Source organism: Salvelinus alpinus, chromosome 35, assembly GCF_045679555.1.
Source record: "Salvelinus alpinus chromosome 35, SLU_Salpinus.1, whole genome shotgun sequence".
Classification (NCBI taxonomy): domain Eukaryota; kingdom Metazoa; phylum Chordata; class Actinopteri; order Salmoniformes; family Salmonidae; genus Salvelinus; species Salvelinus alpinus.
In genome coordinates, this window is record NC_092120.1 from 24,685,240 (window position 1) to 24,697,557 (window position 12,318).

Consider the following 12,318-nt stretch of genomic DNA (forward strand, 5'->3'; position numbering starts at 1 on the left):
TTTCAACCATTCCACAAATTTCTTGTTAACAAACTATAGTTTTGGCAAGTCGGTTAGGACATCTACTTTGTGCATGACACAAGTAATTTTTCCAACAATTGTTTACAGTCAGATTATTTCACTTATAATTCACTGTATCACAATTCTAGTCGGTCAGAAGTTTACATACAATAAGTTGACTGTGCCTTTAAACAGCTTGGAAAATTCCAGAAAATGATGTCATGGCTTTAGAAGCTTCTGATAGGCTAATTGACATCATTTGAGTCCATTGGAGATGTACCTGTGGATGGATTTCAAGGCCTACCTTCAAACTCAGTGCCTATTTGCTTGACATCATGGGAAAATCAAAAGAAATCAGCCAAGACCTCAGAACAACAATTGTAGACCTCCACAAGTCTGGTTCATCCTTGGGAGCAATTTCCAAATGCCTGAAGGTACCACGTTTCATCTGTACAAACAATAGTATGCAAGTATAAACACCATGGGACCACGCAGCCGTCATACCTCTCAGGAAGGAGACGCGTTCTGTCTCCTAGAGATGAACGTACTTTGGTGCGAAAAGTGCAAATCCATCCCAGAACAACAGCAAAGGACCTTGTGAAGATGCTGGAGGAAACAGGTACAAAAGTATCTATATCCACAGTAAAACGAGTCCTATAATGACATAACCTGAAAGGCCGTTCAGCAAGGAAGAAGCCACTGCTCCAAAGCTGCCATAAAAAAGCCAGACTACGGTTTGCAACTGCACATGGGGACAAAGATCATACTTTTTGGAGATATGTCCTCTGGTCTGATGAAACAAAAATATAACTGTTTGGCCATAATGACCATCATTATGTTTGGAGGAAAAAGGGGGGAGGCTTGCAAGCCGAAGAACACCATCCCAACCATGAAGCACGGCGGTGGAAGCATCATGTTGTGGGGGTGCTTTGCTGCAGGAGGGACTGGTGCACTTCACAAAATAGATGGCATCATGAGGGGGGGAAATTATGTGGATATATTGAAGCAACATCTCAAGACATCAGTCAGGAAGCTAAAGCTTGGTCGCAAATGGGTCTTCCAAATGGACAATGACCCCAAGCATACTTCCAAAGTTGTGGCAAAATGGCTTAAGGACAACAAAGTCAAAGTATTGAAGTGACAATCACAAAGCCCTGACCTCAATCCTACAGACAATTTGTGGGCAAAACTGAAAAAGCTTGTGCGAGCAATGAGGCCTACAAACCTGACTCAGTTACACCAGCTCTGTCAGGAGGAATGGGCCGAAATTCACCCAACTTATTGTGGGAAGCTTGTGGAAGGCTACCTGAAACGTTTGACCCAAGTTAAACAATTTGAACGCAATGCTACTGACCCACTGGGAATGTGATGAAAGAATTAAAAGCTGAAATAAATCATTCTCTCTACTATTATTCTGACATTTCACATTCTTAAAATAAAGTGGTTATAATTAACTGACCTAAGACAGGGAATTCGTACTAGGATTAAATGTCAGGAATTGTGAAAATCTAAGTTTAAATGTATTTGGCTAAGTTGTATGTAAACTTCCAACTTCAACTGTACGTCTATTTTAGACTATGGGGATGTTATCTATATGCATTGCAGCAGCATTTACACTTAAAGGGTGCAAAAAAAAACGCTTTACCCAACTATGTGGAGACTCTGTGGAGACCAAGCCTGAGACCGGGTTTGATCATTTGTGCATCTAAATTGAATTAATGATGATAGATATATAGTAAGTTTCTGCATGAGTGCTTTGTAGATTAACACAAGAAAATGCTGCTCTCTCCTTACATGCAAAGAGGCCCACCACCTAAGGGCACAATGGAAAACAGCATCTAGTGGTTTATGTGGAACAATTTACAGAGCTCTCTGAAATGATATGTTCTGGTCCCCTTGCTCAGTTCAGAGTAATGTGTCTGTTTTTTTTAATATGTTTTGTAATTTTGTACATTGTATTTGTTTGATGTATTTATGCAGGGCTTATTAATCAATAAACACAATAGCTGACATAGACTGTGAGTAAATGTTTAATTAGGCCTACAGTTGCATAGGGCAGGACTAAACATTGCAAACCTGCATAAAACAAGCTCAGCCCTGTGAGTTGTCCAATAACGTTGCTTTCTCTGTCGTGGCCAAAAGTTTTGAGAATGACACAAATATTAACTTTCACAAAGTTTGCAGCTTCAGTGTCTTTAGATATTTTTGTCAGATGTTACTATGGAATACTGAAGTATAATTACAAGCATTTCGTAAGTGTCAAAGGCTTTTATTGACAATTACATGAAGTTGATGCAAAGAGTCAATATTTGCAGTGTTGACCCTTCTTCTTCAAGACCTCTGCAATACGCCCTGGCATGCTGTCAATTAACTTCTGGGCCACATCCTGACTGATGGCAGCCCATTCTTGCATAATCAATGCTTGGAGTTTGTCAGAATTTGTGGGTTTTTGTTTGTCCACCCGTCTCTTGAGGATTGACCACAAGTTCTCAATGGAATTAAGGTCTTGGGAGTTTCCTGGCCATGGACCCAAAATATCAATGTTTTGTTCCCCGAGCCACTTAGTTATCACTTTTGCCTTATGGCAAGGTGCAACATCATGTTGGAAAATGCATTATTCATCACCAAACAGTTCCTGGATGGTTAGGAGAAGTTGCTCTCGGAGGGTGTGTTGGTACCATTCTTTATTCATGGCTGTGTTCTTAGTCAAAATTGTCAAAATTGTGAGTGAGCCCACTCCCTTGGCTGAGAAGCAACCCCACACATGAATGGTCTCAGGATGCTTTACTGTTGGCATGACACAGGACTGATGGTAGCGCTCACCTTGTCTTCTCCGGACAAGCTTTTTTCCGGATGCCCCAAACAATCGGAAAGGGGATTAATCCGAGAAAATGATTTTACCCCAGTCCTCAGCAGTCCAATCCCTGTACCATTTGTAGAATATCAGTCTGTCCCTGATGTTTTTCCTGGAGAGAAGGGGCTTCTTTGCTGCCCTTCTTGACACCAGGTCATCCTCCAAAAGTCGTGCAGATGCACTCACACCTGCCTGCTGCGATTCCTGAGCAAGCTCTGTACTGGTGGTGCCCCGGTCCCGCAGCTGAATCAACTTTAGGAGATGGTCCTGTGCTCTTGCTGGACTTTCTTGGGCACCCTGAAGCCTTCTTCACAACAATTGAACCGCTCTCCTTGAAGTTCTTGATGATCCGATAAATGTTTGATTTAGGTGCAATCTTACTGGCAGCAATATCCTTGCCTGTGAAGACAATTTTGTGCAAATCAATGATGACGACACGTGTTTCCTTGCAGGCAACCATGGTTGACAGAGGAAGAACAATGATTCCAAGCACCACCCTTCTCTTGAAGCTTCCAGTCTGTTATTCGAACTCAATCAGCATGACAGAGTGATCTCCAGCCTTGTCCTCGTCAACACTCACACCTGTGTTAATGAGGGAATCACTGACATGATGTCACCTGGTCCTTTTGTGGCAGGGCTGAAATGCAGTGGAAATGTTTTTGGGGGATTCAGTTCATTTGCATGGCAAAGAGGGACTTTGCAATTAATTGCAATTCATCTGATCACTCTTCATAACATTCTGGAGTATATGCAAATGAACATCATACAAACTGAGGCAGCAGACTGTGAAGATGAATATTTGTGTCATTCTCAAAACTTTTGGCCACGAATGTATATAGGAAACCCCCCTAGTCTTTCTAGTAATATGAACAACTATAAGGTTGCTGCAGTTTGACATGCTTTTCAACTCTGGTCCCATCATAGCCCATATTCATCCTTTTTACAACAGATTAATCACGTCATACTGTATAAAGTAATGAGGGCCCCAGAATTATTTTTCCATCACACCACTCTGGTACCTGTGGTGCCACCTCTGAGGTATGCAGTGTGGTTAAAAGCAAATGTAATGACTTTGTGCCAGCTAATGACCACCCTGCAGAGCTGCCTCCAGAACAAGATTCCTGACAAAAAACGGTAACCTGCAATGCTCGGTAAAACTGGATACAGTGGTTAGAATTAGGTTCCGTGCAGGACAGTGAGAGTCAGTAGTATCAAGGTTAACAGTTAAATAACTCAGAGTTGGTTTGTGTTAGGAATGGCACTTACAGTGGTAGTTTGGATACTAGGGGTCACAATCATTGTATTGTAGTCATTGCAATCAATTAATCAATCAAATGTATTTATAAAGCCCTTCTTACATCAGCTGATGTCACAAAGTGCTGTACAGAAACCCAGCCTAAAACCCCAAGCAGCAAGCAATGCAGGTGTAGAAGGTGTAGAAGCATTGCAACCACTTTATCAGTGAAACCATAACAATTCAAATTCAGGTAACTGCCAAAATAAAGGTACGCCAACATAAAGTTTCTTAATAGGAAGTTGGGCCAGCACGAGCCACCAGAACAGCGTCAATACTCCTTGGCTTAAATTCTACAAGTATCTGGAACTCTATATGAGGGATGCGACACCATTCTTCCATGAGAAATTCCATAATTTGGTGTTTTGTTGATGGTGGTGGAAAACGCTGTTTCAGGCGCCACTCCAGAATCTCCCATAAGTGTTCAATTGGGTTGAGATCTGGTGACTGAGACACACACACACACACACACACACACTTTAAACCCCCTATGCTCTTTTGAGACCCCTCTTTCATAGTCACTGAGCTCTCTTCTTCTAGCCATGGTAGCCAAAATAATGGGCAACTGGGCATTTTTATACATGATCCTAAGCATGATGGGATGTTAATTGCCTAATTAACTCAGGATCACATCTGTGTGGAAGCACCTGCTTTCAATATACTTTGTATCCCTCATTTCCTTAAGTGTTTCCTTTATTTTGGCAGTTACCTGTAAGTCGGTCATGATTTAACCTTTTCGTCACCTGTTAGATATTAGTCTAAGCTTTATAGGTGACATTATCAGTGACTTTGGCTGAACCCAAACCTGTCAGTGCTCTCAGGTCTGTAAAGTTCAATGCCACCTCAAACCTCCATCTGATCAGCACATATAAAATGACATACATTTTAGGAGGCATCTCACAACAGAACACAAGGGCAACATTATCTTATTCATCTAAAATGAAAATTTTAAATGGCATTTCATTCAAATTGAGTATTGGAATTATTGTCTCCAGGTCCTGATTTGAATACCTGTGTAATAAATGCTTTGTTTACTTTAGATCTAAATATATTATTGCCACAGTTTCATGGACATCATAAAAATAGGTTTTAAAATAAATCCAGCTCTATTGTGAGTCATTTTTGCACCTTTCGCTGCTGTGTGACAGACTTAAAATGTCACCCTAAGAGACTTGAGAGGATGTTAAAGGACTACAATGTTCTTGAGGAGGGTCTCGAATATAAGAAATCAGTGCAAAGACAGGCTTTCAAACACATTCACATCTGAATCACACACAAACCTATATACACGCAAAGAGACATGCTTTAAGGCACATACATACCCAACCATACATATACAAATATACAAACAGTAAGTCACCATACTCAGTACTCAGACAGCCCTTTTGTGAGTAAAGTCAAGTCCATGAAAAGACTGAACAATACACACAAAGGCATTGACATCATCGGGTGTGAAAAAGCAAAAGCTGAAGTTCCAGCCCTTTGAATACAAAAGGAATATTATCACAACGACAAAGAGACATCATTGTAATCTTGGGCACATAATTCCAACCATTTCTTACGCCAACTATCCTAAGAGTGCCAGCTTTGTTCTTTGACATGATCATTCCGCATGTTAGTAAAATGGCCAATTTATGTATCTTAGAGGAGAAATGTTCGGTTTGGTTTGCAAATTGTGTGCTCTATGCCTCTAGCTGGTCTAACTAGTCTAACTGCCTGTCTATTATATCTGACAGCCCGTAAAGGCATCTCAATCACTTAGAAAACATAGCTTTGGAGAAAATGGGCAGAGAAAATGGTAGATAAAACACAGAGAATGAGTCATTTGGCAGTGTTGAATGCAGCTCGCTGGAATATCATGGGATAACCAAGGAATAAAAAATAATAATACTGGTCTTTGTTAAGCACTAACATTTGACTTGGGAGTCAAATCACTTTGAAACTCACATTGTATTTTTAAGAAATAAAAGCTAGTGAGAAATTCTTATTTTAAATTCTTATTATAATTATTTATTTGATTATGCACTTAAGGGCAATGTGAGTATACTTTCCATTCTTTCCTGCATACCTCTATTGCGATGGTTTGTGTCATGCTTGGAGTTGGTCAGTCAATACTGTATAAAGTCAAAAGGTCATTCTAACTATTCAGTAGATAGCTAGGCCATGACATGTGATCTCACAGTAGAGAGTGGAAAATTAAGAGGAAAATCAACACAATAAAAAAGTCTCAATTCCAACCTTCATTTTACCATCTCTGTGAAGTGAAACAATGTTATTTGAAGTGTTACAGGTACTGCTTGTGCTGTGACAGACAGAACCTACCAGGATTTTCTGTCTTCCTGGAAGGTCAACATCGCAAGACAAAGTCTATGTTGCCAGTTTAAAATGTCATTTGGCAGCCCCCCCCCAAAAAAAAAAAAAAAAACAGCAGGTCATTGTTTTTATCATCTTTTTACAAAATCAACAGTCTGATTTGTTTAATCTCTTGTCTTTTTAGCTTTCCAGTGTAAATCAGATTAAAGTCTTTCTCCCTTATCCTAATTTATCCCTCTGTCCTGACAGCTCCTACTCCACTTTCTCAAGCATTTGCGCCTGCACACGTTTCCGCACGTAGAAGGCAGTGAGCGCGCTGCAACATGCTGTAAAGACGAAGAGCGCCACTGTGTCGTGGGCCAGGTTGCCGTGGAGACGCTCGTAAAGGGGCCTCCGCTCAATGTAGTCTATGCGTGTCGCCTCGATCTGCACCAGGGTGCACAGCACCAGGAACACGTGGAAGATCTGGTGGCCCTGGCCAATGAAGTCACATCGCCCGGGCAGCCAGCACTCTGGGTGGGGACAGGCAAAGAAGTAGGCGCTCACCAGGAAAAAGAGTACCTGGTAGCGGTGGTAAGCCACGGCCTGGTTGGAGCAGCCCCCCTCCTGCTGGTGGCAGCTGTAGATGCGGTGCAGCACGGGGCTGATGTCCAGGCAGTAGGCCAGGCCCGAGGGAACCACCTGGAACAGCTTGTGGGCAAACTTGGGCAGCCTCGGGCTGGCATACTTTCCGTAGCAGCAGCCGAAGCACGAGAACCAGGCCAGGAACGCTGCGGTGGGCAGGAAGATCCCTCGCACCCGGGCGTGCCAGCCCTCCTCGATGGCGTAGTAATAGTGGGCAAGGGCGCTGCCATACTGGTATATGGCCACGCCCACATAGTCCAGGAAGTAGAAGGTGTAGTGGGAGAGCTCGGACTTGGCGTTGAGCAGGTGGGCCAGGGCACTGAACGACAAGTAGGTGAAGGCTGAGAGGAGGACGATAAACAGGGGCTGGGCGTGGGGGTCACGGAGGAAATCCACTGTCTCGGACAGCTCCTGGCACTTGACCAGGATGATGAAGGCGGCCAGCAGGTGGGTCCAAACGTTGAGTGCCTCGTTGTGCCTCTGGAAGAGGGTGAGGAAGTAGTAGCGCCAGCTGTGGTCCGGCTGCCTGTAGCCTCCAATGATGTGAGGCTCACGGAACACCCAGGGCACGTCATGGGCTTTCACGGTGCAGGGCAGAGTAGGGAAGGCCGACTCGAGCAGCTGAGGAATCTGACGCAACTGTTGAGCATTGATGAACAGGCGACCAATCTGCTCCATCACCACAGTCGCCATGGCAAACTAGATACGGGAGATGAGAGCAGAGAATGAGTTCACAGTCAGTCAATAATATCTATCTGGCCATGAGCTATCATTTCTGATGAGGATTTAGACCCTAATCCATATGCATTAGGTCTATGTGTGTTGCATGATGTGACAATGCTTCGATTTTTGGGCTTTGGTTTAGTACTGGGGGTGGGTGGAGGGGGTAGATTAGCTTGTTAGATTATTTCATTTAACAGATATCTTTATAATGTCTACATCGGAAACAAAGCAGTGTACTTTTTTTCTCTCGAATATATGCAATTTAACAGTTTTATATGACGTACTTTCGATCTGAAATATTTTTGACATCAAAGCAATGTTGAGGATATCCTATTTGAGTCAGAAAAGGATACTCATATGATAGGTAAGATATAGCCTGCAAAACCTTGCAGAGAGCCTATCCAACTGACAATCTCTTTGAAAAAATATATAAAATATTGGAATCAAGACATAAAAATAACTGATATTGGCACAAGATGGAAGTGTTGGAACATAAATAACAAAATTACAGCTACCAAAAATGTACACTTAACCAAGTATAAACTAATGTATAGAATTGTCACGGTGTGATTTGGGTGGGCATTCTATGTTCATTTTCTATGTTTTGTATTTCTTTGTGTTTGGTTCTCAATCAGAAGCAGCTGTCTATCGGTGTCTCTGATTGAGAACCATACTTAGGTAGCTTTTTCCCACATGGTTTTTGTGGGTAGTTATTTTCTGTTTAGTGTTTTGCACCTTACAGGACTGTTTCGGTTTCATTTATTCTCTTGTTATTTTGTTATAGTGTTCTAATAAAAAATCATGAACACTTACCACGCTGCGCTTTGGTCCGATCCTTCTTCAGACGACGAACGTTACAAGAATGTATTATACAAGAGACAAAATACACAAATTCTACAACACAATGGTAGAGTCATGTCTTAAATGTAAAACAAACAATTACTCAATAATTCATGCCTTCTGGGAGTGCTATGAAGTACAAAAGTTATGGGAGGAGTTAGAAAGTTGGCTATCAGAAGTTTTACAATGTAAGTTTACTTTTAATCCATCTATCTGCATATTTCAAGACATGGCATATGAGGGTGAAGTGAGATATCCGATGGGTTGGATCATTATTTTCTCGTCAATAATTTTGAGGGGGGGGGGGGGGGGTGGAAATCAAATGATCTTCCATCAATAGATGAATCAAATGCATTATTATTAAAATATTGAAAAAATGTGGCCTAATGATAGAAATAAAATAGAACAATTTGAAGCCATATGGCATAAAGTATTACAAGCCCTAGAAATACCAAAATGATGAAAAATAAGAAAGTACGTTATTATGAGAACAAACAAGATGGGTATGGATACTGTAGGAACATGAAGGTTTGAGCAAGTATGATGTCATTAATGTTTGTTGAAATCTAAGTACAGTACCAAGCAAAAGTTTGGACACACCTACTCATTGTAGAATAATAGTGAAGACACCAAAACTATGAAATAACACATATGGAATCATGTAGTAAACAAAAACTGTTTAACAAATCAAAACATATGTATCACGTTTCAGGTAAGACCCATATGCAGAGTGTCAAAGTAACAAAAGTGTATTACTAGTACAGGGGCAGGCAAAACAACAGGTAGGCAGAGGTCAGTAATCCAGATAGGGTACAAAAGGTCCAGAATGGCAGGCAGTCTCAGGGTCAGAGCAGGTAGGGATCAATATTCCAGTGTGGTATGGCAAGGCACAGAACGGCAGGCAGGGTCTGGGCAGGCAGAATGGTCAAAACCGGGAAAAACTAGAAAACAGGAACTAGAACAGACAGAAGAAAGTGGAAAAACTCTGGTAGGTTTCACAAAACAAATTGGCAACAGACAAACAGAGAACACAGGTATAAATACCCTGGGGATAATGGGGAAGATTGTAGACACCCGGAAGGGGGTGGAGACAAGCACAAAGACAGGTGAAACAGATCAGGGTGTGACAATATTTTATATTTGAGGTTCTTCAAAGTAGCCACCTTTTGCCTTAAGAACAAAAGCTTTACAGCTTTGCACACTCTTGGCGTTCTCTCAACAACCTTCATGAGGCCTGGAATGCATTTCAATTAAAAGGTGTGCCTTGTTAATTTCTTGAATTTCTTTCCTTCTCAATGTGTTTCAGCCGATCAGTTGTGTTGTGACAAGGTAGGCTTGGTATACAGAAATAGCCCTATTTGGTAAAAGACCAAGTCCATATTATGGCAGTTCAAATAAGAAAAGAGAAACGACAGTCCATCATTACTTTAGGAAACGAAGGTCAGTCAATACGGAACATTTCAAAAACGTTTTCTTCAAGTGCAGTCGCAAAAACCGATATGATGAAATTGGCTCTCATGAGGACCTCCACAGGAAAGGAAGACCCAGAGTTACCTGTGCTGCCGAGGATAAATTCATTAGAGTTACCAGCCTCAGAAATCGGCAATTACCTGCACCTCAGATTGCAGCCTGTAAAAATGCTTCACAAAAACCATTCAATGAGTAGGTCTGTCCAAACTTTTGATTGGTACTGTATGTCTGAGTTGGTGTTTTTTGTCTTTTTTCTTTATGTTGAAGGTTGGGCATTAAGTCCCAGCCAATGTAATGTCTAGTTTAGTGGATCTATGTCTGAAATGTTAAGTAGTCTATTGTATTTTGTCTACTGTCTAAAATCCAAAATAAAATCTTACAAAAAAATATAAGAAATAAAGCAGTGTACTTTAGGCTACTAGTGTATATTTGCATTGTCAGCAGCGCAAAGATGTACATTATGTAGCCTAGGCCTACACACGGGTGCATATTAATAGTCTTCAGTAAATTTCCAGCTTCCTAAAACTCCCAATTGCTACTTTATTTGCATTTATTTAAAAATGCAGGGCAAGCGAAAGAATGCCTATGCTACTGAGAATTGTATTCCACTTGTGCACTCCTCCCATGACCATGTTAGAGTTGAAAAGGGTAAGGGGACAAGAAGAGGAGGCCACGTAAATTATTGAGTGCTAAGCAAAAATGGTATCGTAGAGCGATCGTTGAATGGGAAGACAATCATGTAACATATTCCCCATCCTGCCGGTCTCCACCCTCAGATGTTTTCATTGGTTGCATGCATAGCTGTCTTTAAAATATTCATAGGTGAAGAATTGCTCGAGTAAAAACGAATCCAGAAGCTTTGAGACTGTGGAACGATATTCTAATGTCAATTATTTAGTCAAGGCATCCAACAGTGAGGCCTATTTTGGCCTACTAGCTAACAATCGATAATTACATGGAAACGGCTGATCAATATGTTATCCTAATTATCGACATAGCCAAATATGAACACAAATTGGGTATTTCTGTAAAAAGACATTCGAATTAAGCCGACACATGATCAGGGATGGGTAAACTGCATGCAGAATAGGCTTCAATTTCCCATTCTAACAGCTGCTCTATTACATGTTATACGAGATTTACTGAAACAGAGCCTTCTATACAAATGCACATGATTAAAATGGTCTATCGGCGTGCACATTGACATTTTATGCGACCATGTTCTGGCGTGGCCATCAGTGCTGAAAACCGTAAGAAATAAAGAAATAAGAAATAAACCTACCTGAAGAAGGCAAACGCAGTTTCAGTGCAAAACCTTGAATATTGAATCCTTTGGATTATTCATTAATACATCAAATATGAATCACATTGTTTCATCAATAAAATTACTAAAGTTAGATTATTCTTGTGCGGGTGGAGCGCCTGTCGGCTTTATATATATTTGTTTAACAAGACGCTATCCGCAGTCAAAGAGCCACGAGCCTTTGACAAGCAGATGTTCTAACCAATCAGCGGTCAGATATGGTGTACGTTCCTGTCTTTTCACTAGATTCTCACCAATAGCGTAGATCTTATTTGACTGCACACTGTCAGGGAATGAAATGCTCTGCTCTGAAAATGAAGAAACACCCACTCCCCATAAATTATGTACTTGTTTTACTGATTTGAAAGTCTACTGGAGAGGTGCCTGCCTGCCTGCCTGCCTGCCTGCCTGCCTGCCTGCCTGCCTTGCCTGCCTGCCTGCCTAGCATTGACAATGTGTCTTTGTATGAAACACTGTGGATGTGTCTGTGAAAGGCTTGCATTGTATATACTCAGTCAGACCCAGCCCAGACTTTCAAAACAATTTGCAGAGGTGTCTCAGCTATCTCCCCCTGACAATACCACCTGCTGAGACCTCTTTATGTGGATGGTATTGTACAATACAAAAACGTTATTGTACAATTACGTAAAGTGCACCGAAATGTGCACAGCCTACTGTCATACGGTGGATATCTTTCTCAGACGTAACAGGCATCTCTAAAAGAATATAGGCAAGAGCCCGACCAGAAATGTCACACAAGATGAACACATTCTGTTTGCAATTTGAACATGTTCCATGCCTGGTATGTGACTTGGTAACCTGTTTCCAATACATTTCAAATGTATTTAGGAACAAAAAATGCATTCCAAACTAGCTTTTCAGGTGTTTGTTTAAGCA

The 12,318-nt window shown here is 41.3% G+C and overlaps 1 protein-coding gene across 2 annotated transcripts; it reads right to left on the reverse strand.

Moving 5' to 3' along the window:
* Positions 1-2,014: 2,014 nt before the first annotated feature.
* On the reverse strand, positions 2,015-11,605 carry LOC139564280 (membrane progestin receptor alpha-like). Of its 2 annotated transcripts, none has more exons than XM_071383673.1 (3): positions 11,401-11,605; positions 8,622-8,646; positions 2,015-7,784 (listed from the first exon to the last, which is right to left on the reverse strand). In XM_071383673.1, exon 3 carries the CDS (start codon positions 7,776-7,778, stop codon positions 6,714-6,716), a length of 1,065 nt encoding a protein of 354 aa, XP_071239774.1. In that variant the 5' UTR covers positions 7,779-7,784; positions 8,622-8,646; positions 11,401-11,605; the 3' UTR covers positions 2,015-6,713. The 2 variants fall into 2 exon arrangements, with proteins under 2 accessions (XP_071239774.1, XP_071239773.1); XM_071383672.1 differs by having other exon boundaries at positions 8,622-9,603.
* Between the last annotated feature and the right edge of the window lie 713 nt (positions 11,606-12,318).